This window comes from Calonectris borealis, chromosome 19 (genome assembly GCF_964195595.1).
Source record: "Calonectris borealis chromosome 19, bCalBor7.hap1.2, whole genome shotgun sequence".
Lineage (NCBI taxonomy): Eukaryota > Metazoa > Chordata > Aves > Procellariiformes > Procellariidae > Calonectris > Calonectris borealis.
Window position 1 is genome coordinate 5,454,039 of NC_134330.1, and position 27,097 is coordinate 5,481,135.

General features: G+C 41.1%; 1 protein-coding gene across 2 annotated transcripts in view; it reads right to left on the reverse strand.

Moving 5' to 3' along the window:
- EFCAB5 (EF-hand calcium binding domain 5) overlaps positions 1 to 27,097 on the reverse strand; it is a 43,329-nt gene that overhangs the window by 2,602 nt on the left and 13,630 nt on the right. The window contains exons 4-21 of one of the 2 annotated variants that reach the window (XM_075168621.1): positions 26,881 to 27,037; positions 26,126 to 26,189; positions 24,254 to 24,324; positions 20,492 to 20,647; positions 15,633 to 15,732; positions 14,033 to 14,920; positions 12,787 to 12,855; positions 12,553 to 12,645; positions 11,896 to 12,110; positions 10,507 to 10,663; positions 6,892 to 7,181; positions 5,838 to 6,010; positions 4,870 to 5,098; positions 3,992 to 4,144; positions 2,663 to 2,766; positions 1,578 to 1,831; positions 765 to 994; positions 466 to 562 (exon numbers count right to left, since the gene is read on the reverse strand). In XM_075168621.1, the coding sequence (XP_075024722.1) occupies positions 466 to 562; positions 765 to 994; positions 1,578 to 1,831; positions 2,663 to 2,766; positions 3,992 to 4,144; positions 4,870 to 5,098; positions 5,838 to 6,010; positions 6,892 to 7,181; positions 10,507 to 10,663; positions 11,896 to 12,110; positions 12,553 to 12,645; positions 12,787 to 12,855; positions 14,033 to 14,920; positions 15,633 to 15,732; positions 20,492 to 20,647; positions 24,254 to 24,324; positions 26,126 to 26,189; positions 26,881 to 27,037 (3,500 nt within the window). The remainder of the gene's footprint in view (positions 1 to 465; positions 563 to 764; positions 995 to 1,577; positions 1,832 to 2,662; positions 2,767 to 3,991; positions 4,145 to 4,869; positions 5,099 to 5,837; positions 6,011 to 6,891; positions 7,182 to 10,506; positions 10,664 to 11,895; positions 12,111 to 12,552; positions 12,646 to 12,786; positions 12,856 to 14,032; positions 14,921 to 15,632; positions 15,733 to 20,491; positions 20,648 to 24,253; positions 24,325 to 26,125; positions 26,190 to 26,880; positions 27,038 to 27,097) is intronic. The other variant, XM_075168622.1, reaches the window with a different exon arrangement.

The following is a 27,097-nucleotide window of genomic DNA, read 5'->3' on the forward strand; positions in this document are numbered from 1 at the left end:
TGGTGTTTACAAAGAGGAGGGCTCACACTGTCCTCCCACAATCATGTTGCTGTTGGAGCTGGGTTAGTCCCTTGGGCAGGGCACAGAGGTCTGAAGTAGATTTACTTGCCAAAAGAGCCATCATTCTTAATATGTCTTTACATATTACTTGCCAAAAGAACCATCATTCTTAATATGTTTATCTGGGGGTTTACAATGAGATCACTTGTTCTGGTACGTTTCAAAGCTGATCTGCTCCCCTTTCTTTAAGGCAGTGAATTTTGATTCTGAATTTAACAGGTTGACTTTTATTGACCAAAAAAGACTGCGATATTTAGGCCCCCTTATCTGTTGTTTAATCTATTGTGAAATCAAAGTTAATTTCTGAAGTAAGTACCTTAAAAGCACTCAGTTGAAGGTTGCCACTGACACTGTTTCATTGCTGAGCTGTGTCTGGTAATCTTACAATTAGTTTATGATATTTACCAGTGATGCAGTCCAGCAAGAGCTCTGCTTGAACTTGCACAGAGGCAGCAGTTGGATCAAAGCAATAAATCTCCTGAATCAAATTGTCATCAAGTTTCTGCAATGCAGAGAACAAAAGGAGTCAGGTGGCGGTGAAAAACTTAAGAGAGGCTTACAGAATTAAAGATGGCTAGACCAAACATATAGGAAATCTGTAGGTGATGAATTATTTCACTGCCAATTCACACTTGGCAAATCCCACTATATCTTCTTGGGGGAGGAAGAACAGAAAACAAAGTCTCAATATTTTGAAGTCTCACCAGTATACACTGACTCCAGTTCTCAGTCTTCTCTGAGCCCTTCCAGTTTGGATGGAGAAGCAACAGCACGGCCTTAACTATGTTATGTACCAGAGCTGGTGGTTCTACGTAGCTCTTTATTTCAGCAAAGCTCCCAGCATCCAGTTTCTGGACACACTGGCGCAGATCCTGCAGCATGAGCCGGTGGAACAAAATCCCTGCATGCCTCAAATTTGCCACGTGTTCTGCTTCTGGAATCAAAAGCAAACCTTTCAAGAAGTTTCTCAGAAACAACTGGTGCTCAAAACTTACGTTATTGATCGAAAGGCTCTGCCCTCTTTATGATTAACTCTTTGTCTCCTTGATTGAGTGACTGATTAGTATACAGCCCAAGTATCCTATGAAACTTTTAAAAACAGGTATGTGCTTGAGAAGGAGACAAAATTGCCTCAGGGGCAAGCAGAGGTCCTGAGGCCATGAAGGGTTCAGGCATGCAGGTAATTCTGGAACTGTGACATTCAAATTCTTTTGATCTTAGTTGGGGCAGTTCTGAGGAGGACATGTGAGATCCCTGATACAACAAAGCACCTTGCTTCACACCTTTGATTTCAGTGGGAATTGGGCATAAAATATCCTGTGAACCAGAGTCAAAATCTAAATGTTCTGTTTAACTGTATTCTGCTAAGCACTTAGGCTTGCTCGGGAGTAGTTTACGTGTAGCAAAGATTTGTATTTGTCTTTCGATACTTGTAGGAATGATACTTTATATGTGGTTTTACTGAGATTCCTAATTTCACCCCTAAAAAACCTATCTTGGCTCTGTATGCACAATACCCAGTACACAGGTTGGTTCTGTTTCCTCTAAAGACATCTTCAGTATCTCAGAGCAGGCAGCTTGGGCCATCTTTAGCATTTTCTGCAGGTCTTTGTGTTCATGAAGTGGTAATTTCTGGTGGTGTCCGATGCTGATATCAAATATCCCAAGAGCTTGTCCTGATAGGTCACGGAGAGGTACTGCAATGTGGTATTCTCCACAGACAGAAGTGCGAATGACCTCTGAACTGTCTATGCACTTAAATAGGTAAACTCTGAAATGAGAGTAAAGAGAGAAAAATGTACTGGACTTTACCATTCTGGTTTCTTTTGGTAATTTATTTAGCATATTTTAGTAAGATGCCATTCATCTCTTGTTAAAACAAAGGTATTACATTACTAAATCATAGTTTATTTCCTTGAACTGAAATATGCACAGCTTTAAGCATCATTCAAGCCATATACAAAAAGGATAAAATAGCACTGTGGAACAAAATACTGATTAGCCAAGGCAATTGCTGAAAATCGTAAGAATTTAGCGAATCCAAATTAGGTTGTGGTCTTGCTTTAAAACCAGTTTCCTGTTTATAACCACGTTGACATTTGTTCTATAAAGTTTTATAAAAAGTAAAAACATCTGCTGGAATAGCAAATGGCTGTCCAACGAACTTTGACAACAAGGATGATATGCTTAAAAGACAAGTGTGTGAGGATCTTGACAGTGGAAGGAAACAGACCGTTGAAGGAAATGAGACTAATATGGCCAGGAAAAAAGACAAATTATTCTGAAGAGCAAAATGCTTCAGTGTAGGCTCTAATGCTGCAGACCTTTCACAGCAGATGTAGAGCTTGCCTGGCAGCTCAGCTGGTGAGCATTAAGTTGGAAGTTAAGATTTTGCAGGCCTAAACTCAAAGAGAAAATATTCCTCACCCCTTCATAATTCCGTATCACATGCATACGCACCAGAAGCCTTGACAGTGAGAGAGCTACAGCCACTCTTGCAGGGTTGCATTACCATGGGCTTTATGTAACGTGGATCATGCCTGACGCAGGCTAGAGTCTAGGAGGAGGGGTAACTAGTTTGACTGGAGGTGCTGGAGCCTACCTTAAGAGGTTTTCTTTTCTGAGGAGAAGAACAGGAGAGCTATGAATTTCTTTTTGTCCTGTCTTATCTGTAGTAATCACCTTGCGCAGAGCGTAATCACATGTCTGCCAGAGAGAAAAGGGAGGTTTAGCTGCATCCAAGAAAGGAACAGCCATTTTGAAGCTTGGAGAGGGAGGAAATTGTTTATTTCTTAAAGGAAACTGCTATGTACATTCAAGTGCAATGGAATGGTTTAAAGACATCTCCCAACAATGCTTGGTTTTATTCCCAGAGTGTATTGCTCAAGATGCATGAAGAATGTGCCCTGGACCTCCCTCAGCCAGACTATTTAATCTATCCCCAGGCTCCACACTGAGGAACACCCACGGGCCAAGAGGAGGTTTCCCTTCTTTTTCCCATCCCCTTGCGGTCCTCTTTCTCATGTCATGTTTGTGTCAGCGTGCCTTGCCACGTGAAAAGCACAGAGGGGAGCAAATACCCTGGCTATCAGACAGCTAACAAGGGAACAGAGCGGAGCCTGGAATGACAACAGAAAGCTGCCAACATAAACCGTGCTTATCAGAGGAAGCAGCTGAATTATGGCTACAGCAGATGTCATACAGACTTTGTGATGACACAGGATCAGTCCTAAATATTGCATACGCTTTTCATCTTCTTAACTCACTCGCATGTGCAGTGACAAGCTTCCCAGGGCCCGAGTGCCTGCTCAACAACTGGAATGTGATCTGCAGGGAGTGGGGCTGCCTGTACAAGCTAGCTAAAGGGGAGCAGCCACTTCCCGAGCTGTATTTACGTCTTGGCTGCTGACATTAATCCAGAATGAAAAGCTAATACGTTAGCTAGGACATTCTTTTTCTCCAATAAAATACCATAATTTTGACATGCACAGAATCTCCACAGAAGAGCATCTCCCTTTGTGGAGGTCCCAACCAGCAAAGCTTTAGCAGGGATTTGTAGTGTTGGCTAACCTACGGATGGATGGATGGCTGTGGGGTTTTGCTCTATTGGTTTCTATGCAGCTGTGAGTATTGAAGTAGGAGAATATTCCCATTTCCCATGGAGAAGGGGCTATACTAGCAGTGCTCTTGAATTGTTTTACATGGGAGGATGAAAAGAATGAAGAGTGGCCTCCTTCCCAGAGGGTACCTTCCCTCTTTACCTTTGTAGCCCTTTTCTTGCACAGGCAGGCACAAGAATCTCAGGCAGGCTTCAGTTTTTATGACAAAACCACTGGGAAATCACAGGCAGCTAGAAATGGCAGGTCCTTACTAAAGTAGCCTTATCAGCCCCTGACTATTACAGGCCTTTTCACTGCAGTAATATGTGTACCTTGTCTTTGCCAGGCTCCACCAGGTATGTAATAACGGTGTGGATGCTGGGTGCCCTGGGATGCAACCAGTCCAGAGCAGTAACAGTCATTTGTAGAACATTTTCCAGTCTGCAGACGTGGTGGTAGGCTTTGCTGAATGCCTGAGAAACTCCCTGTGAAAGCAGAATCCTCCAAATGAGCCAGACAGTTCTATATGATTCGGGGAAAAAGCTGGGGAAACTTCCATGCAGCAAAATGAAGCAAAATGGCTGTAACAAGTTGCTTTAATCAGAACTTGTAAAGCTGAAAAGTGACTGTGAAATGTCCCTAATCAAATAATACTCTAACGGTCCAGAGTACCCGAGTCACAGCTAAGTCCAAAACTAGGCAAAGTTGGTTTTTAGTGGAGATAGCCAAATTGACTGGTAATGTTAGCTTGCTGCGCTCCCTGCTGCCCAGATGATGCACCCACAGTGAGGCTGATTCTAAAGAGCATCCCAAACAAATCCAGACTGCTGTTGCTTATAATTAGTCTCCCATGTAAAAAGTAAGGTTTCATGCCACTTTATGGAAACAGACACAAATGTGAGGTTCAGAGCTTCAGGAAATAAAAGCTACTATCCTTGGGCTTTGCACAAAAGTGCTATTAATTTACCAGTCAGGAGACACTTAAATAAATTATTGATGAAGTGATACCTCATCATCAATTACGGATAAGATGCTAATCAGTAAGATATTGATAAGGTGTTCTGCTCACACCACTTTCACCATATACGCTAAAAAGGGGCCCACAACTTTTCTTAGTTGTGTTTACTCAGAACAAACATGTAAAATTCACATGGTCCCTACACAGCTTTTTGAAGAGTGGTCTAACAAACTGCTTTCTGATGGTGCCCACCTGATAGAAACTGATCTCATGGGTCAGAAAGATGGTTTTCTCACACTGGTCCCGAAGAGTGTCGAGTCCTAGAATGCCGAAGACTCTCCAGCGAGCATCGTGCAATGGCAGTACCAGGAGTGAACCTCTTCTTTCCTCCGCTGGGCGGTCAGTGTTCCAGAAGTGGATATTTCCGTGGAGCTGAACTCTTGGAACATGGATTGGCTTTCCCTCTTCAACAGCTGCAAAGCTGAAGAATAAACTTATGAGGAGGTTTGTTCAGAGTAGCAGAAAACCTTTAGCAAAGCAATAAATACTGCAGCTTTGATCTCTCCCTGCTTTTTGGCATCAGAGAAGGAAGGTGTTAGCTCCTTATTCTGACCGCACCCAGGAATACCACATTTACCACTTGCATCCCAAAGACAGTGGTAATAAATAAGGCACTTTTCATCCTTAGGACATTTTAAACATCAACTAATGAATGTAATGAAAGGGAATACAGAAGCAAGCAGCAGTTACATTTAATAGGTTAGAAGAAGCAATATTTAAAGAAAGAGAAAAATATGTCTAGCTTTTGGAAACAAGAAGTAAAGAGGCATGAAAGCTGTTTATTGTGTAAACACTAGGGAAGGAAAGGCATTGTTCTCAAAAAATATCCTATGGATGTAAACCGGTGTAAGGGAATTAATTTCTAAAGAAGAAAATGTAGGCCCAGTATAATAGACTTTTGCTAAAGGATGAAATTTATTAGACTGTGAGCTAATCTCCCCAAGGAAAGGAGTGAAATCCCAAACAGAGCAGGTCTAAGTAGACCATGCAAAGTATAAGGGCATGTATATAATGAATCATTCCATAACGGTCCCTGAGGAGATTTCCTCTCCGGAGTACTCTATCAACCTCTGTTTCCAGTGCACCCCAAACCACTGCCTGGTACCCCGACATCCCAATATTTTTGAGAAAAAGGATCAGTTACCTGCAGCTTTTCTTACCTTACTCCTTTCATGTCTCTGTAAAGTATCTGGTTTAGAACATACGGAGCATCATCTGTGGTACATGCCACATAGCGTAGGAGAATCTGTCCCCGCTCTGGCGAGAGCTGGTTTTCTTCCAAAAGGGCAATATATGCACTGGTCTTCTTGTTATCCCCATGGGCTTCTGCATCCTAGCAACCAAATGTTTCCCATTACATTATGTACATTAGCCATTGGCTATTACACTTATTTCATGTACTTAGCACTTGTCTCATTTTTTGCTGAGATGCTGTTCTGGGTCACTGATTTTGTATGTCACGCATCAACTGCATGACATGTATGTGTCTATGCCGTGATCGTGTCTGACCGGTATGCTCTGTTACAAGCAAAACCACTTTGTATTTTGGTTGGCAAGGAAAATGGATTTCTTTTTTCCTGCTGCTAATGGGGAGCAGTTAATATAAAAATAATCCCTAATTATAACCTGTGCCTAAGCAAAACTCTTATGGATTTCTTCTCCAATAGGAGATTCCTTCGGAAAAATCAGACAAACAAGTGCCAGAGTTGCTACGTTTACAAACCTAAATATTGTAAGAACACTTCAGCTACTATGAGAGAAGTTTTGCTTTGAGGAGGGCTTTAATGGTGAGGACAAACATGTAAAGTTGCAGCTGCAAGTTAAAAACTAAACTATATCTCCTCTAAAAATTAACCATCTTTGTCCCAAACTGAGTCTGGTGTGTTTCATTTCAGAAGCTCTAAAACTAGAACTATGGATTTTCAAATTTGATCCGAGTCAGCTCTTCAAAAAATGAGCCATAAGTATCCATGAAATGCATTCTGTATTGGCAGAGCATGGATGAGAATTCTTGTATTGCAGATCTGACCTGTGACTCTTTCTGTGCATAACCATGGGCTCTCCTGAGCATCAGCCAAGTGCAGAAAAGCACGAGGAAACCAGCCTCAGACCAGCGTCCCATGCTACCTGCGAGTTCCACTCAAATGCACCAGGGATTGAAGTCAGTGCCACGATCCCAACACAAACGACTCTCGTGCTCCCTGGGATGCATACCTGGGAGAGGGCCTTAAACACTGCTTTGTAAACCGGTTCCATGCTTGCTCCACTGGTCTCAGCTGCTTGCTGGATATCGTGCAGCCATTTCCTCCTGGTTAAGCTTTGCAAGCACTTCATGTGACTTCGTTCCAGACTTGTGGTCAGAAATTCCACCAGGTTATCAATAGCTTCATCCTCATCGCCAGTGAACTCAGAAGCAACTAACTCAAGGAAAGTCTGGAATGCCTTTGGGGAGAGCTTCCCCACTCTGCTGAGCTGTGGGTAACGGGAGCAAAGGTGTTTCTTTGCTAGTAGAAGAAACAGAAAGTAAGTCAGGGATGGTCTATTTGAATAAACTGTTTGGCTTTTCTTGTGCAAAATATGAATCAAGCCCTAAACTGGCTTTGGGCAGAGTGCTCCAGTCCATCATTCTGGGTTTCTTCGAGCTATCTCCTAAATGTAAGTTGTTATGATGACAACTCCAGCATCCAAACTGGATGCACCTTTTCCTCTAGATGCCTGCTTTCTACCTACTGAGAAAGAAACCTGCAAGGCATTGCTCCTGGGCCCCTTTTGTACCTCTGCAACACACCTAAATAATAAAGGTCAATGGAAAATAGGAAAGCTGCTTGGAGTTATCAAAAATCAGACGCATCTTCACATCAGAACCAAATTTTATGGACACTTGAGGGGCTGGTGGGACTGGGCTGCAGGTAGGCATTTTGCATACAGTAATAGAAGTTGAGACCTTACAGAAAAACTATTCATCAATCCCATTAAAAATGTGAAGGCCAGAGTCTACAGATGATTTCACAGATCATTCATATTCCTGGATTTTCCATTATATACCATACTTGCAGACATCATATTTTTCTTTTGAGGCCTTTCAAAGTAACTAGCATTCTTATTTACACTACTTTAGGTGCCTTTGATGAATTATTGAAATAACATTTGTATTGTGCTAAATCTCATAAATAAAGAGCAAAGAAAACGAAAACTCTATTGAACTCGTACAGAGGTCGGGACAACACTGCTCTGGAATCACCCATACTGCACCAAGAGATGTAGATGTGGAGCAAAAGGAGCAAGAGAGCTTTTATAAGAAATACAGGATTTAGAAGAATAAATTAGTATGAAAAACATCTAAAACAGTGAAATGCTGCCTGTTAGCTTTCAGGGGAGTGAAGGAGTAAAGATCACTGCACAGAGGCTGCTCCTTCCCATCTTGTACGGGGCCAGGGAGTGGAGCCGTGCCCCAGTCCCCTTTTTCATGCCCCAGAGATTGCAGCTGAGCTGGCCCGAATACAGGTAAATAAACTGCAGTAGAAAGGTCTGGCAGAGTTTCCTTTTGCTTGGAGGAAGGAGGAACGAGGAATGCCACAAGGGTCAAATTGTGATTCTCAAGAATCGCTTTCCTGTATCTACTCTAGTTCACAAACCTCCAGTTTGCTCCTGAAGACAAATGGGACTCAGACTTGTAATCCTACCAGACTGAGCATGAAAATGTAAATTTAGCCCATCGGTTTCTATCCAGATGTTACTTAAATCAGCAGCCAGTCTAACAGCGTAGTTCACGCCCTGTCCCAGTTCTTCCCAGACTCCCCACAGCACAGCTCTGGGCTCACGGGGGTGCTCTTGCACAGCCTTTCGGAGGCGCAGGCAGCTTCCCGGTGCTGGAAGCCCGGGATTCACCGGGTGCTCTGCCCAAGCTGCGCCTGCCTGGTCATGCTCCTGGCTGTGCCTCTCATGACTAACACCTTCATCATTTTTTTTCTGCATCCTGATTGCAAATCCTGCTGGACCGAAGAAGTAAAGAAAAGGAAAGAGAGCTATACGTCAAGCCGCTTCCTACTGGCAAACGAAGCAAGCAAAGATATATAGGTAGAAGTGTGACTTCGCTGTTAAGCACGAAGTATTTTGTGATCAATACATACAATGGGCTATAAGGAACAGTGTAATAGGAAATGCTTTGATTAATGATGCACAGGAACAGGCAGGGAGCTGCCCTGATTGCCTCCCAGTGCACCCAAGACACTGATATTTATGGGAGCTGAGAGCCTCCTCCTTCCCCCCCCAGAAGTCAGGGAGCATTGTATCACTGACTTTAGCTATAGAAGCACTAACTTGCCCCAGTCATGGTGGAGCTGACTGTTAATGCTGTCTTATCCTGCCCATCATCTAAAGAAGATTCAGTATTTTTAAAATTTGATTTCTGATTTTCTGACAGAAGTAGGATGGAGAATTTTTTGATGGTATAAAAATGTTTGGATTTTCACCTCCACTTTTTTCTCTCTTTGAAGAGATGAAGAAAGAAATACACGTGAAGTTGAATATGGCATGATCAGTGCCTTCATTACTGAGTCACAGCATAAAGAATTATTTTCCCCATTATATCTGTAATGTTATGCTTTTTGCTTACAAGGAAAATCAAATAATTCTACCCACTTTTCATTCTGTGTTTTCATCCAGGAGGAGTGCAATGTCTGTGAACGCTTCCCCCAAACCTGCTTGTTCTACGCTGTATTTGAAAGATTAGATTGAAGCTGCTAGAAATAGTTTTATGTTGCTTGTAGGTGATATTGATTTTGCTATGCTATCTTTCTATTTATTTGTCCTTTAGTTTATGAGCCCTTCATGGAAGGGACTATGTCCTTCCATATTTCTGTAGTGTGTTCTGGCATGCTTTGAATACAAGAGAGCTGTAAACTGCCTGTTTCTTCTGTGGCTGTGCAGCCTGGAGACAATTAACTGCAGCACGCCGGTGCGCTCCCCACCCCACCAGCTGCCTCAAGTGAGCTAAAGAATAAACAGGTTTTGGTTGTTGCCAAAATGAGCCATTTTCAGTAATCTGTGGCAGAACAAGCAACATGAAGATATGCATGGAGATGAATAAACCAGTCTTTCTCCACCCAAGCGCACATGCAGGCATGTTCTTAATTGCTAATACAGTATTTCAGAGCACCGAATGCCCACATGTTAATATGTATGAGGCTGCCAGACAGGTCCAGGTGAAGCACTTCTGTTTGACCCAAGTCTATTCTGTCAAGGACCAAATTTGATAAGTTTATTCGGAGAAATGAAGCAACAGAGAAGTGAGACTCGAAGTTGCTATCTAATTCATAAGAGCTGTGCGACAGTGTGGATTACTAAAGGCCATTAGAGACCCAGAAGGAAAGCTGGCATTCCCTCCTATGAGATATGTTCCTGCAGATAGCACAGTAAAATGTGTCTATTAAAAATAGCTGGATAACACAGACAGGCTAGACTAAAAGCGTGAAACGTGTCCTCAGGCTTTACGTCTGTTTTTCACTGCCATATCACAAGTATATAGTGCATGTTACAGCTGAAATAATTTTTCAACACATCACAATGTCATGAAAGCATTGGGCTACCTCTCCGACTAGGAATCTGTTGCAGGGGAGTCTCGCACAGGAGGAGGGGATGGAGCTACGGAACAAGTAGGTCTGGATAACTGTTCCTTTTCATTTTACACATCATACCTTGTATGCTTATGACTGCTCGCAAAACCAAAAAATGGCTGGTGCTTGCCAACAACTTCATTAGCACTGTCGTTGAATGGTTCAAGGCCTACTGTGTTGACATTGTTCTCTCGGAACAGAGCTGTCTCCTTACCCTTCCTCAAGGCTTCTTTTTCCATCCCTTCCTTGAATGTGCTTAGAACAGCGTCCACTTCTTCCAGGTCCAGAAACCCAGACGCATTGTTGTCCCACGTTTCGAAAAGTGCCTCCAGAAGCAGTTTCCGTTGGGCCAAGCGAGAGGTGAGGTGAACCTATAGTGGAGGAACAGCTGGTCTTTGATAATTCCCGCACACTGTGTCTACACAAGTATGGAGACTGCAGTGGTATGCTGATCACGTAATTCCTATGGGCCAGGCCAAATCTGTACATACACAGCTCAGACCTGGAGATGAAGCATTAAACCTGGGAGATATTTGGAAACACTAAGCACAGCCGACAGTTCAGTTTTACCAGGCAGAATAAGCACTGCAGAGGGTTATTTCCCAGTGAACAAATGAAGTGCGTGCTGGATCTAAGGTGAGATCAACTCAGGTTAGTGGAAGTTTCCCAGAATACAAATGTCTTCCTAGCAAGAGCTAACCACAGCCTTGTTAGTAACACTAAAGATTTGGCAGTTTGTATTTCCGTACATTGTTATTTTGCTGGTGCTGCCCTGAAGTGTGTGGGCTCCAAGAAAATGCATGTACAATTTGTCCTTTAAACCCAGTCTTTGCACAGCATACAGTGACAAATGGGTGGAGTGGAATTCTCTCAAAGGCCAAAATACTGGCAGTGTGTGTTGTGTTCAGTGTGAGGACAGTAGAGCCGTCAGATCCCATATCTCATCCCAATTAGGTCAGCAGCACAGAGGGAAACCAGAAAGAGCTCTGAGGAAAATGCAGCTAGAGAGGCTATGGACAGACCCACCACGAAATGTATCTGTACTCTGAAGTGATATGGGGCACCCTGATGATGTGCATGAGGATATTGCTGAAGGGGAATATATTTTTTCAACACATGGCAAGAGCACCTTGTAACTTAAACACAAAGAAGCATGTGCATATTCACATACGGCCATGCACATAGCAAAACCAAACACACTTATTTTAAAATCCTCCCCAAAACATCCACAACCTCGTATGTACACGCCAGTGCAGTAGGTCAGAGATTAGGTTCTTGGCTATTATAAAGGTGAATAAGCAGAATGGAATGTTTTGAGCTCTTTCACAATTGACTATCAACCTGCTGTCTCACTGAGTCCGGCTCTAGAACAGACAGACAACCTCTTACAGGATGAGTCTATCATCACTTCTAGAGCTAAGGGCTAGGGAGGGAGGTTCCTTATGAAAACAAAGGGGTAAAAAGTCTCTTGAAAAAACAGAATGCAAGGCTGCAAGTGAATAGCTCTGCCAGCATGAGATTAAAAGTTGACTTTGTCAGTGTCTGCAGGCATTTGCTTGTTTTTTGTTTGGACATGGGATCAGCAAAACTTATAAATATTTACTTTTTCTAGTTGTTCCGTTTTTTCCTCTTCTGTCTGTTTGTATTCTTCTTTGATAAATGCAGTAAGCCTCTTCACAGTAGGCAGAGAAATGTCTTCACCAACAAATGTCTCCATGAGCTGTACAAACTGTGGCAGGTTGAGGCAGCTTTCATCAAAGGCACTCCTAGTACCAGAAGCCCAACGGTTCTGAATCTCTGCCATGATGGGACGTAAGTCTGAAAGGCAGAAAGCACAGTGTGTCGCAGGAAGCCAAATGCTGCCCTAAAGCCGGCCACGTGGCAGGCATCAACGCAGTCCTGAATCCTCCACTTCCTATCCAGTGAAATTACGGCTGAGTACAGACTGACTCCATGCTGACTAAAGGCCTTAATCTGCTTATACTTTTCTAATAGTATCTCTTCAGATTTATGCTCCAGTCTAGCATGGATGCTACCATACAACCAGGTCAAATCACTGAATACAGATGAGCTGAAATTACTGTTACACAGCAAGTGGCCTTCTGAGACAAAGACTACACTGCTCTTATCTTGAAGTCAGCTTCAGGAATTAGCGTTTGTGTTCTTGCCAAAACTTTCAGCCCACAGCAGTACCGGCATGTCTGCAGACACTGCCAGCCACTATGTGCCCAAGTGAACACACAACTTTGTGACCAAATACCTGGAAATTTAGTGCTCTCACACTTCCAGTCCTCTAGAATTCTCTCTCCAAAGCTGCTATACCTGCAACTTAGGTCGGAAGTCAGAAGGTCACCTGATGAAAGATAAAATATACCTTGTAATGATAGAAGCTTTTAAAAAAGACACAAGATACAGCTTTTATAGAAGCCTTTAAATACATATATCCAAGCTATAGTTTCTAAAGCAGATGAAAAGAGCTGACATGAGCAGTCACCTGACCATGGCACTTCAAACTCCTGGCTAGCTTCAGCTGGAGAATCCTGTCTGTCTGAGTGTGCTGGACCTGCATTTTTAAAAAGAAACCTGTGAACCAGAGCTTACTAGTCTGAGCACCCTGCTGATGAATATGTAAAATCTACCTCTGCATTTCTGGAGTTACCCTTGTTATCAGTAGCTATTTATTTTTACTGTCTGGAAATACTGCGTTCTGAAATTCACCTGGTGAATGTTACATTTCTTAAGCCCAGCTACAAATATCCATTTTAGCAAAAGCAAAAAGATAACTTTTGCAAAAGCAAAAAGATAGGTTCAAAATAATATTGTTTCCATCCATCTTTCTCTCAAAGAGCATCGTACCATCACACCATCGTTTCTGCAAGAACAGGGTGGGAATCTGTTCTGAAGATGAAAGTACTGCGTGCCCCAAACAATGCGGGATGAGCGCATCCAGGGACTGGCTGAATGACAGGTTAGTGCTGTGCACTGGAAGTTAACCACGGAAAGCTGTAGGTACCAGCGGGCTGTACCATCAGCTTTACAGCTCTTTATGTAGTAAGTCTGTCACTAGACTGTTCTGGCAATGTAGAGCCAGTTCTTGCAGTGTTTTAAACTGTGAGACACAAGAGTGTATTCACAGAGCGCTAGCAAGGAAGTTGGTCCTTCTAGTATGTTTAAGAAAGTACGTCTTATGAAACACACAGTTGCCCGACCACAGCCTTCCTAGAACAAGGGCCTTTGTACACAATTAAGTATGATATTCCTTTGGAAACACAGTGAGAGATTAAAATAAAAGGTTCCTGATACATGATCCCATAATATATCTCCCTATGGGCAATCACAGTCTAAAAATTATTAAAAGTCATCTCTATATTTAATGTGCTCAGGCTCCTGTCTTGCTACTAATATTACAGAGTGAAACAGAACATAAAGTTTCTCCTTATTATAAAAATGCTGCTGCTTCAGGAAGTCCCTACTTGAATTAAAGTGTCTGCTCAGTGCCTTGAATACAGATCAGCAGCAAAGTGACTCACCTGCTGTCCTGTGAGAGGAACACACTCTGAAACCTTGGCAGAAAACACCATGCTGAGAAGATATCAAAGCTTATCGTCTTGTGTACTCAGAATCATTCACATGCTTTCAATGGTTTTGAAATGGATTAAAAACACACCTATAATTAAACCAGTTCAAATGTATATGTTGAAAAAGATTAAGGTCTGCCAGAATAAAGGAGAATGCTTTACCTTTACCTTGATCTTGCAGAAGATCCTCATCCTGCAGTCTTGTCTCTGAGCTTGTCTGGTGGCCAAACTGGCTGCCATGCCGCCTAGAAAAACTCTCTTTTCTTGCAGGAGTTTCTTTCACAACCTCTGCAACTGGAGCATCCTGTTTTGAAGCAATGATGTCCATGTCTGCCACAGCTCTGTCTTCTGAGGTCATGGTTGTAGCTTCAGGTGTTGGTCCTGAAATTGTGCTGGTTGCCTCTGCAATCCAACTGTCCTTCTCCTGACTGACCTGCCCTTCTGAGCCAGGTTCTCTGTCCGAGATACGATAATCTTCTTCCCTACTGCTTTCTGTATCAGGCTCTCTACCCAGGCTAAATTCCTCTTCCTCCAGCTGTTTTTCAGATCCAGGTTCTCCACCTCTACTGAGACTGTACCCAGTAGAGGCTGATCCTGGGAAAGCCTCCTCCTGTTTGTCTGCACTTGCAGACTCAGTTTGCCTCTCAGTTTTGATGTCTTCATGGACACTGGATTTCTCACCACGTATTTTATCTCCATCCAAATCACTAGCTTCAAAATCAGTGCTTTTCACCGCTGACACAGCGTCCTCGCCTTCCTTTCTCACTTCAGCATCACTTGATTCTGCTGCTTCGTTTTCTTCCTTAGAAATTCCGCCAATCTCAGCTTCACCCATGCCCATTTGTTCAAAAAGACCTTCTTTGACACTAGCTCTCATTCTACATGTGCCTTGTCTATTATCATCTACAGGTTCATATGCTAAAATCTCTCCCTCAGAAATTCCTGTTTGAGACAAGACTAACGTTTCATTGAGTTCCTCACAAACTTCCTGGTCATCAAGGCCTCCCCATAACTCCGCAAGCTCAACCTCTTGCAGCTCAATTATTGGCCCTAAAATAGAAAAAATATTGGTAAGTTGATAGTTTGCATTGGTTTTATGTTCTCTAGTATTGCATAAGAAAATTTAAAGGAAAAAGTTATTCCCAAGCAAATACAAACTATCAGAAAGTACCTTCTGCAAACATGCATCTCAGAAACACAAAACTTCAGAACAATGTCTTTGCCTGCAGAGAACTGCACTTGTTATTGTGTATTACACCATATTTCTTTTGAAATAAATGTTTCATAATTCTCCATACTAAGAAGGAAAGCAGTAATTTGCCTTGCATTTGATCTTAGCAATTAATTAATGTCCAATATCTTAAAAATATTTTACTTTCATGTAGATGATTCTCTGTGTTTTTTCTTTACCCTTCCATGTTCCTGGAAAAATTTTAGTGTAAACACAAAATTAACTTCTAATATTGCCCAGTAAGAAAGAACAATTGTTTCAGGAAAAGTAGCCTTTCTTTAATCCTACTTCCAAAAAGTACTTCAGAATTTTGTAGGAAGGAAAAGTTTTGGATGCTGAAGTATTTCTGAACATTGCATTGCAGTTTGCAAAACATGTTTGCAAATTATGGTGTATAGGTCACGGCATTCGTTTGGGTCCTTTTTTAGGCTCTGTCCATTTCTGGTAACACTTATAAAATATGTATTAACTATACAACCTCATGTGACCTCCTAATGTTTTAACCACAATTGAAACATCCCATATACTTACACTGTCTTGGGTTACAGAATCTCCCCTTAGCAGTCACAGGGCTTCGGTCGTAGAAGTCTACCAGCAGGGCAAGTATTTTCTGTCTGTCTAAGAGACCAACCTAGACAAAAAGATCACAATTATTGGGTTTTTCCTGTGGGACTTACATCAACATTTGCAGCACTACAAAGGCACCATTAGCTAAGAATTACCTGTGACTGAAAATTATCCATTAGCAGAACATCAGTACAAATTTCAAAGAAGGGAATTTGTTTCATAGGGGTAAAAATTTCTTCTCTGGGCTTAGCTGGAACCCCTCATACGTATTACTTTGCAGGCACGTCCTCTTGACAAATTGCAGTTAGATGACTGTAACCACTTTTGCCAAAGGAGTTCTTCGTGTAAAGATCAAAGCTTCAACATTGCACACTTTCAGGACAGATACTGATTGCCTGACAGTACTGTGGAAGAATTTTCACATATTATGGGTTGTATTATGTTAGTGACTGCACATTGTAGTTTGGTTTTGTGCCCCATCATTTCCTTGGAAGCATTATGTATTGGCAACTGCCTGGGAAAATAATTAGTCCAAAAATCTGAGCTATTATGACAACCTCCCTAATTTCCTTTAAAAATTCATACACATTCGACGGCAGAGGTGAGAGAGGTATCTGTAGTTCCAGTGCAGAGGAACGTGCAGAGTTTATTAAGTCCTTGTTGCTGAGGGTGAGTGTATACAGATAATAAAACCAGGAAAAGACAATGAAATGGGTCATTTCCAATCAGGAAATTGTAAGTTTAAAAAGTAAAGCAAATCTAAACGATTGTAAGTTTTCCATTTTATGATGAATTCCTGTTGTCATTATTCAAGTCCTGCCACCTTTGTAATCTCTCTCCCATTAGTGAAATCTAGTAGTTAATTAGAGAACAGATTTACTTAAGTTCATTATTTGTAGCAAGTGGCTTTCCATCTGAATTATTGATTTCTTTTTCACATTTTGCTCTTAGATTAAAAACTGCAAAATGTAAAATTCACCAAGCTTTTAATTCCTTGTGAAATTTTCCTGCCCTTAGGCTGAAGAAATAAAGTTAGAAGTTTGCTGCTCTTTTCTGGAAATGAGCTCAAGATGACTGCATTGTTTATAATCTAAAGCCGTACTTAATGGCATCAATGTTTAGGAACAGAGGATTTGAAAACAACTGAGCGATACCCATCACCTACTGGTGAAGTGCCTCCTAAGGAAGCTAACACTGAAAACTAAGTGAATACATCACATTTTCTGTTACTGCAACAGCTTTCCTCTAAAGGGGATTTAAAGCTTTTTGCAAATTCTGAGGAAAGGATCAGAACTGAAATGTAACCTGTTGTCCAGTCCAGTTTTAGTGTTTCAGACTCCTTTAACTTAATTCCTGCTAGTAAAAAAATGCTGGAAATTACAGTTGAATTTCAGCCACGTATGGGTTTGGAACAACAAATGTCATCACATAATTCTGTCCCTAAACTTACAAGATGTAGGCCCTGATTCCCAGTATCTTCATCTTCTCGACATTAATATACAAATATCTTGCACGCTCCCATGCAAACATTCCTTTAGGCTGTTTGTTTTTCAGTTGAATATATCAGATCGGGTTCTACATCCATTTAGTAGATACACAAACACAGAACATGTCTCTGAAGATGTTACCAGAGCACTGTGTAATATTTGGATTCTCCATTCAGTATTTCCATTACAGACACTTAATTTTCTCTTTAAATTTCCTCAGCTGTTACTTGTCACAATCATCTGCTGGTTGCCTTGAAGCCGGCAGCACTAATATAAAGCTTTATTTTATTAAAAAGGTAAATCAGTGAATGAAGTATTATTAAAAAGAAAATAAAAATGTTATTTTGTCATGTTAAATTATACTTTTTTGTCATGTTAAAATACTTGGAGAGTTTAGATAACTCAGATTCTAGGAGAGGTTTTTTGTGATTTAGATGAAATAATTTTATTTTTATATATTATTAAAAATAGTAAATTCCTTTTCAGAAATTACCGAATATGAATTAGGGGTATATTTTCCACCTTGTTTTAACATTTACAATTTATACAGATTTGCCATTCTACCAGAACTCTCTGTTATTTCAGGACACTTTTCCTTACATCTTACCTTGGGAGGAACATGTCACAGTAAAACTATCTATAGAAAGAGGAGCATTACAACAGGAAAACCATTTCCAAGGTCCTATACCCAGTTACGCTATCTTTCTGGGTTTCTAAATTTACTAGCAAAGGTGGTGTTTCTTTGTACTTTGTGTTTGACTGGGGAGGCTGATGAAGGATTCCTGCCCATCAGCCCTTCGTACTGAGTCTTGTCGGCGGGACAGGTACAGCATCCGCCATAAATAAAGCAGACCATCTGTGTTTGTACAACCACCCAAAACTTGTCTCCACTTTTAACGAGTGCCAACTCTAGTGGCTAGAGAGTTGAAACATGTTGACCTAATTTTCTTGTCACCTAGATATTGGCAAGTGATGATTCTCAGCTGTTTTCAGCAGTGCTCTGCGATCTATGAGTAATTCCTTTAGCAACACAGACTAAACCAGACTTGCCATTTAATCAGTGATAGGTCAGTGTTTAACCGCTTGATTGTTTTTCTGGAAATGTGATGTGTGTATCTTGAACACCACAATATGCTTGTCAGCGAGCGAGATGGGAAGAACAGACACTCAGAAAAGGTCATGAGAAAGCAGACCTTGTTGCTGTACTGCAAGAAAGGTAATCAGAAGTGTCTCAAACTTCATTAGTCTGAAAACTAATCTCTGACTAAATTCAGTTACATTTAAAGATCCTGGGCTTAAAACATCCCTGAGAATTAATGCAGATTCTGTTATGATGTATAAAAGAAACTATACCTGATGCACATGAGCACAGAGAGACAATAAGCTTAAAATTCACAGAGCTATTGCCTTTTGGGGCGTTACAGCAGTGATTCAACTGTATTCTGGTATTGTCTTGGAAAGTTTCTGCTACACTGTCTAGTCCAGGCTGTTCTTGCTGAGCTGCCACCCTTCTGGATGCATGCATTTGAAATCATAATAATGATCATGTGGATACCTTCTAATTTGACTCTAATTTAAACACTGCTTTCTCAGCTCCCTAATTGCAACTCACTGAGGCAGCCAGCCCCACTCACCATGCAGACTGGAATAACTGCCTGCTACCAAACAAATGTAAATTAGGAACCGAAACAACTGCTTTGCTGTGCTTTGCAGAATGAGTACTACAGGTAATGGATCACATTCAAGCGGTAGAAGTCCTTGGGTTAGTTTGCATCTTTTATCTTCCCTGTGGGTACAGTACGGCAGGACTTATTAGAGCTATACAAAAGAAATCAGGTCAGGTTTAAAAGAACTGCATGGTCCACACTACAGTTTAGTGAACTCAATTTGCAGAGCGAGGCTACCTCGGAGGCTAGAAACAGCAACCATGTTTGTGCTCTGATCATTTTTTTCTGGGCAGCGATGGCGTCTGTGCTGATAGCTGCTCACTCTTGCTATGTTGTGCTAGTGTTTTTGGCTCTTTGCCTCTGAGATTCCACTGGGATTAGTAGCATGGAGATGGTGATTACTGCCACAGAAATAATAGGAAGAAAGTCACATTAAAACATGAAAAGGAAAGAAGGGATCCTTTCAAAATGCATGGCAAAGATAGGACTTGGCTTTATATATTACTCTACCCTGGAGGATCCGTCATAGCTCTTCTTGACAGCAATAGAAAAATGAAAGGTCTTCTAACTGAGCAGTAGACACATTTCTTTCCTCATCCCTGAAACAGCAGCTTGCCTGCTGTTCTCTAAAACACACCATTGGTGTTGAAACATGCTCTGTAATCCCATTCTCTTAGAGGTAATGACATTATTAGCATGACATTGTAGAGCACAGTTCATTCTGGGTAGGCATGCTGTAAACATCACTAGAGGAGTGCTGGATGGAATATGTAATTTATGTAGGAGAGAAAACTGTAAGATTATGGCAACAATTTGCTGTGTAGTAGCCAGCAACTGGCTAACTGAGGCTACTCATAACAAGTACCATACATTTTGGATGAAAACCAAGTTTTTAGCAATAGCTTATGCCATTGATTCTTCAGCTCCTACTATTTACTGCTTTTCTAATAAGTCTAGTTTGTTTTTTTTTTTTTAAATAGGCATGCAGGTATATTCAGAAGATGATAGATAGAGTTTAGAGCTGCTGAAAACCAAATTTTGGCTTTTGAGTTCCATTTCCAGCTCTGTAACTGAGTAATTGTATTTTAATTTCCTGTCTATAAACTGTGGCTGAAGTTCACAGTACTTTTCTCAGAGAAGTTGTAAAGATAGATTATTTTGCATTTTAAATTTAAATTGTTATGAGACTTATTGATAGAAGCCTTAAAGGTGTACAAATTAATGCAACATAATTAACACAATATATGTTACTATTGTAGTACTGTGCACATTTGTTAAGGTCAATCTATATCAGGTCATCTTTGCTGAAATACATCTGAATAGACAAATTAGCACCCAAACATTCTGAACGTGCTGGGGAACAATGACCAGAAGTAGTAAAGGTCGTGGTTAATTTCTTCTCCAGAATCATCAAACTTCAGCCCCAAGTCATCAGATTAGGTCATTCAGTTTCTAATTAGCCATCAACTTATAGGCTATTGCCTATTTCTGTGCCTAAGAACTATGAATTTGAAGACAATGCAGCAGCTGTTGTCCACTAAAATAATGCTGAGTAAGCACAAAGAGAGCATCTGGAATCATGAAGAATAAAAAGAAGGCAGTGACCCAGAGAAATACCAAACTGGAAGCATCACCATATTGAAATTAGGTTGAGAGCTGCTTTGCCTACCTTTCCATAATCACAATCTAGGAAGAGATCAGTAAACATTTGCCTCCACATATCATGTCTTCTTGCTTCTTGGAAGTCATCAGCACACTGACAGAGATGCTTCAGGATTTCTTGGAACATGTCATTTGAAAAATGTTCAGTGTAGGAATGGACATACTATGGAGAGAAAGCAGTAGTGTAAATGGTTAGCTTTCTTCAAGTATTTTCACCTTTATTTGAACTCTTAAAAATCTATTGCACGCAATGAATTTGTAGTTTAATCTGCTAACGTAATGCAAACTTGGTGCATGGATGCTACACTGCCTACGTTGTTCTTTCTTTCAGAAGCAGCAATATTCTCCAAACAAGCCTGGGACACTGCTGCGCTAGGCACTGCACAAATGCATCTTCAACAGCTCCTTTCCTGGCCCAGAGGTCACTTATCATGTCCAGTGGTTCAGAGATGCTGGATCAGAACCCCTCCTATGAAATGTCATTGCTTAAGCTAGGTTATCTCAGGGAGGATAGACGTTCTCCATGGTTTTCTGCAGCATTTAGTATTCCTGACTTTACTCCCAATGAGGCATTTTGAGCCATTAGTTTTTGCAGAACTGACAGTCACTCAACTCTCTAATGCCACAAAATGACCATTGCCCACAATTTCAGTGTTTAGAGAACCAGTCTGGATACAATAAAAAAAGGAAAGAACCTTTTGAAAATGAGCCTGCTGTCACCTAGGTCCTCTGACACTGGGAATACTACTGACTCGAGATTTATTTTAAGTTCTAGCCTTGGAGACACTTTAACACTTTGGATTTATAGCCATGTGGTTTTTATGAGCAAAAGCAATATGGTTCTAAAAATGTGGTGTGCATGACATAAATAATAATGGCCATCAGAACAAACCACAATCCCAAAGCCTGTGCTGAATTATTATAGCAGGTTTCTGCAGCCAGCCACCGTAACAGGGAGCCCATGCAGTTAAAAGGAGGAATTTGCAAAACACAGAATGTTTCCCATTATCCCATTTTTAGAGTATGGATACCTGACATAAGTGCTAGAACAACTTGGACTTGTTGAAATGCCGCACGGGCATTAACGAACTGAAACATTAATATATGTTATTATTATTCATGTCTACATTGCATAATTTCCAAGTATATGGGACAAGCGGAGAAGAGAGGAAGAGCAGAGAAGCAGCAGCCGACAGCCTGAGGGCTGGCTGGTGGGAAAGAAGAATTCCTAACGCAATGTATGTTTTTTCTGCATTTCAGCATAAAAAGAGAGGATGTAGGTGGGTTGGAGAGAAGGTGGCAGATCTGGGGCTACGTGTATCTACTAGCTTTTCAGAGCTATTACAACCCGGAGCCCTGTGACAGATGAACCTTAAAGATGACAGCAGTTGGGAGGAGGCAGGTTGGACAAGCAGCTTGTTATTTTGTATGTCATCTTGGTGACACATCCAAAGCCTTGTGTATTAATACTGCTGTCTAACAGCTCCACAGAAGATTTTTTAGAAGCGTATGTTCAGCTATGTGGGCAGGAGGAACTATCGTAGAGTCATAAGCTTTTCTTAGCTGATGTGTGTGAAGCACTCTACTGTGTAAAGTACTGTATACATAATAAGCACACATTTATTTATTATTAACCAAGAGATTTTGACACCCATCAGAAGAAAGCTGGCACACCTTCTTGCTATCCAGTGTGAGATCTCGCTGAAGTTTGCGAACACATTATCATCAATAACGATGGATCTTTGCTTTTAGTTCCTACTGATCTCCATAGAAATCGAGTAAGCCACATGCAATCATAGAAAACAATCTCACCTATAAAGACTGATTCTGACCCTACAAAAGCAATGTGAGTATTTCCCTTGGTGTCAAGAGCTTTGTGTCAGGCTGCTGGGGGTTCTGCATGTTAGAGTACAAAGCCTGTGAAATAAACTATTAAGGAGCGGTCTCTGGGATTTAAATGCTTTTAATATAAAAGACCCCAAGAGCTTGTCACGAAGGATGGAAAAATACAACAGCCACTGTTTGCATGTCTGAAAAAAAACCACCAAAACCCAGTAACAACAATGTATGAGGTCTCTACTGAGTTTCTAACAGCCTTTAAGTAACCCAAAGCTGCACTGAATTCAAGGAAGGAAAAAAAAGTGCCATTTAATTTTAAAGTGCCATTTAATTTTAAGGTCCATTAAAAAGCAATGCTTTCCACATGCGAAAGGGCCTAGACCAGTGCGGAGAAAGATCATTTCTCTTTCTGGTTTTGGTGGATGATGCAAACTGATGAAGAAAGGTAAATAGTAGCTGAGGATTAGAAACAGCCCTGTCCTGAGAGCAAGGCCTGTGATTACAGAACAGTTTCCCAAGGGAAGTGGTGAAAGCCTCATCATTTGATTCAATTAAAACCGGACTGGAAAAAGCATCAGAGAATATATTCTGAGAACAACGTTGCACTGGCTGGTAAATCAGCAGCTTGACAGTCCATGTCTTTTGTACTTCAGATCTCTGTTGTCATCTCTTTAATTGAATTAAAATAAAGAGTACACAAAATATATTTAAAAACATTTTTCTAATGCTAATGGAGCATGAATTCATTCAGTGCTTATACATGTACCATAGGGGTTATGGATTGATGCTTTATTTCAGCGACAAAAGCAAGTCTGTGGGCTCCCATTATCCACAATAGTTTTCTTAATTAAATGCAGTTATTCTGAGGTTAAATTTTAAAATACCTCATTTCATGCTTAAAAAAGCCTTCAACAAGTTATCATAAAAATGCATCTCTGTGCAAACTACTGAACATGTGAGTCTCCTGGGAGTGAAGAAGGCACAAAAATCACACATGGTTGCTTGAAATTAGTCTCTGCACAGCTGCTTTATACTCTGTTTTTAATTATTGTAACAGCACCCACTAGCACTGCTGCAATTGAGGGTCTGTCATTATTTCTATTCTAAACATGCCTTTTCACAGGTTTAATTACCCAGCCATAAAATTTAGCTCTGTCGTAAGTAGAAATGGCTGGCAAAGTCTTGGCCTGGAGAGTTTTTCAGTAAATATAGTTTGAACTGATTTGTTTTCAAATTGATGAAGAGTAGAGTAATGGGGTGAAACTTCCAACTACATTTATTGATTTCGATGAGTTACAAACACACTTCTGATGTTTCTCAATGACAGCTTTTGATTTTAAAACTGTGTATTTTTCAGCCTGGTTATGCTTCTCACATCTTTATGACACTTGTTGCAGTTTGGTTATGGTTCAGGCCAGTAATAGTTCAGGGTGAAAATGGTAGAGCTTCTCATCCCAGTTCATCACTTGTTAGGTTTTTCTATGGTTAATAGAACTTAATCAGAAATAATACTACTTTGAGGGCAGTACTAATTACCTCAGGCTAATGCTTATATTGGGACACCGAACCTCCCTTGAACAGCCGACGCAAAATTTGAATTCACTGGTGATTCAGGGCTTTGGCATTCTAGAAAGGGACTGGGAGGGATGTCCTAAAACCCACTGCTTCTAGACTAACTTCTCAGAGAGCGGCACAGGCTGCAGCTCTGAGGAAAGCAAAATACTTCCCCCTTGCTGGCCAGAATGGAAGGGTTGTGACAGCAGAGGACGGATACGGAGACGAAACATGAAATGTCCTGATACAACCAATTACCTGGGATGCTGGAGAAGTGAAGCCCTTCACTTACTCATCTTAGCTGTCCCCAGGGAAATGCTACTGCTTTGTGATAAACATCATATTCTGAATCAAATGCTCTTATTTCATTTCTCACCTCTGTGAATTCATCTATGTTTACTTTTTCTTCCAATGTGTCTACGATTTCCAGCTTCCTGTCATAGATTGCTATGAAAAAATGAAGGGACATTGGTTTAGAAAGCAAACAGTTGTGTTTTTGCATCTTGTACACATTTTTTTGCACACTGTTATGTTACATTAACTTTCTTCTCATGTTGGATTACATTTATTTGAGGTTATCCTACACAATATTTCTCTTGCTGAGAATCTGCACTTATCTATTCAGAACTGTATGGTCATATTTATTCTTGACATATGTTGGTGAAAATTGCAATTATTTTAACAGTACTTACAACTAATTATGTGAGGGAAGAAATGATTTTTGATTTAACAAACAGATAAAACAGCCTTAAAATTCTGGGGACATGGATTCTGCTTTGCAAGAGTGGAATCTGAAAGTCAGTAATTTTCCCAGGAAGCTCTGTGGGAATATTTGTACTGATTATGATATTCCAAACTATCTTTTGGTCAGCTTCTGGGCTGCTGTAATGGAACTGAGAAGGTATGTCAACTGTCTACATAGATTTCTGAAAGAGGTCCTTGAGTACAGACATGCTATTTCTGTTGGGATTATTTTTCTGTTGGGATTATTCTTCTGTTCTTTCTTCTACAATATATCAGGAATAAAGAGAAAATTCACCATAGCATGCATTTATCTCTTGTTGCTTAAGATATTCCTAAACAGCACATAATCTTTATTAAACTATAAAACAAAGCTTAATGTTCCATTGATGTCTATTGGATGCTATTAAATGAAATACATCAAGAAATGGAGCCACACTGTTAGTGAAATATGACATAAAGCACCTCCAGCATCTGGAGAGCAAGCATCTGGACAGAAAAACTCACGTCCCAGTATCTGTTCACACTGGAGAACCAGAGCCACCACAGCAGGAGCACAAGGGCTGTGTTTGGCATTCGCACAACGTACTACCAATATAGGATGATTACTCAGAAGAACAATTCTGTAATATCGAAAGGGCTGAGCAAGGGCAAGCTCTGGACAGAGGTGACTTCAGCAGCAAGCAGAAATGCACTCTGGAGGTTCCCTGCTTATCATCCCATCTTCCAGCAAAGGCAGATTTGTTATTATTGGTGATCATTACAAGGCTATCGATGTAAAGGGCTGGCAGCAGGCTGTATGTTGCCACTTCAATGTTCCTGGCTCTATCTATTCAATTATCATTATTTGGGGAGGTCAAGTGTAAGCTATGTAAAGTGGACAGGAATTATGGAAATCTTTCTGCGCTGAGTGCTCTGATACAGAGGCCCTCGTGCTGTGTGTCACTGGCATGCCTGGGACTGGCAAAGGGAACGACCAGACAAGATGTGTGATTTGGTGGAGCACCAGGTAAGCTTCAGCCTCTTCCCTGAAACCATAAAAGGTAACAACACTGTCAGACTTTAATTTTTTTGATCCTACCTTTCCTCCATACCTCCAGTATGCCAAGCTGTCCATGGGATTTCCAAGACCTCCCATGAGACAAGGAACACCGTAGGATAGAGTAGATGAAGGAGATTGTTACAGTGATTCTTTAAAATCGTGATAAGCACTTGGCAATGTCTGGCTAATGCAGGATGTAGGTGGAAAGGGCCTGCATCTGATCTTTCTGTCTCTCCAAAAGATGTTTTAAACTTCTTTACATACTTTTCAAGATCATATTAATGAACCACATGGTGGCTCAGTCTCTTTCCAATCTGCCTGAAGTTTGGTGGTTAATATCCTAGCTGGTGTAACTACCCTTAGAGATTCTTTCTCTATTATCAAATCCATTCACTGTTTGCTCACGGTTTGCATCAGAACTCAGACTACAGAAATGAAACTAAAGAAGACACATCGAAAACTTACCTTTTTTCATATCTATGGGAATAGAAGTAATGACATCTGGAAAAGACCTCAGGGCACTCTGAACCTACAAATCAAGGTAATAGTCAAAGGCCTTTTCATGCAGAAAACAGTAGGCAATTATTAAAATAAATAATCCAGAATAATTAGTCATATGGGCCAGCAGTGCTTCTTACCATGCATAGGTGGGCCCTGTTAAATGTAGACCTTGTCTATGTTGTGCTGTGTGTAACCACAGCGCAATTTCCTAGGGGCCTTGCGTGACTTGTAAGAAAGATGCTTGTACCAAGAGATGTATGACAATTACTGCAAATCTCATCTTTTATGAGCTGCAGTATCAATTTGTATAAGTCACAGGGGCAGAAAGAAGATTTAATGGAGGCCACAGGAGTGCAAGAGTGGCTACCCAGGCTTTTTTAAGGGGATTCTGAGGGATAACCAGCTGCAGAGAAGGACATCCAGTGATGATGTATGTATCCAACAACCTCAGGAGTGTCTGAGTACCTTACGGGGCATTTAGCTTCCCAGGACCTCTATGGAGAATGCATCGCAATCCTTCCATGTGCTCGGGAATCAGGGCTTGGTGAGGCTAAGTGGTAGACAGTGACCTGCACCCTGACCCTAAGGGATGTCAGAGCCATTATCCATCCTTGTGCTCCATGCTGCCATGCCAGGGCAGACGGCACTATCACAAACTTCCTTTTCCTCCTGTCTGGAACAATCATAGCAGTGTGTTAACAAGGAACATCTCTAGTTACCAGTGCAACTGGTATTCCGCCACTGACATCCACTGTCCACTCTTTGAACTGAACTGCCAGCGCCTCCTTTCTCATCTCTTTCACCTGAGACTTCATATTGTCCACCTGCTCCTTTTCCTTACGTTTGTTCTTTGCCTCAGACTTCATCCTGGCCAGCCTGTAGGACATGGGAATATGGTTTAGAAAGATACCATCATAAACATATTTAAGCTAAATT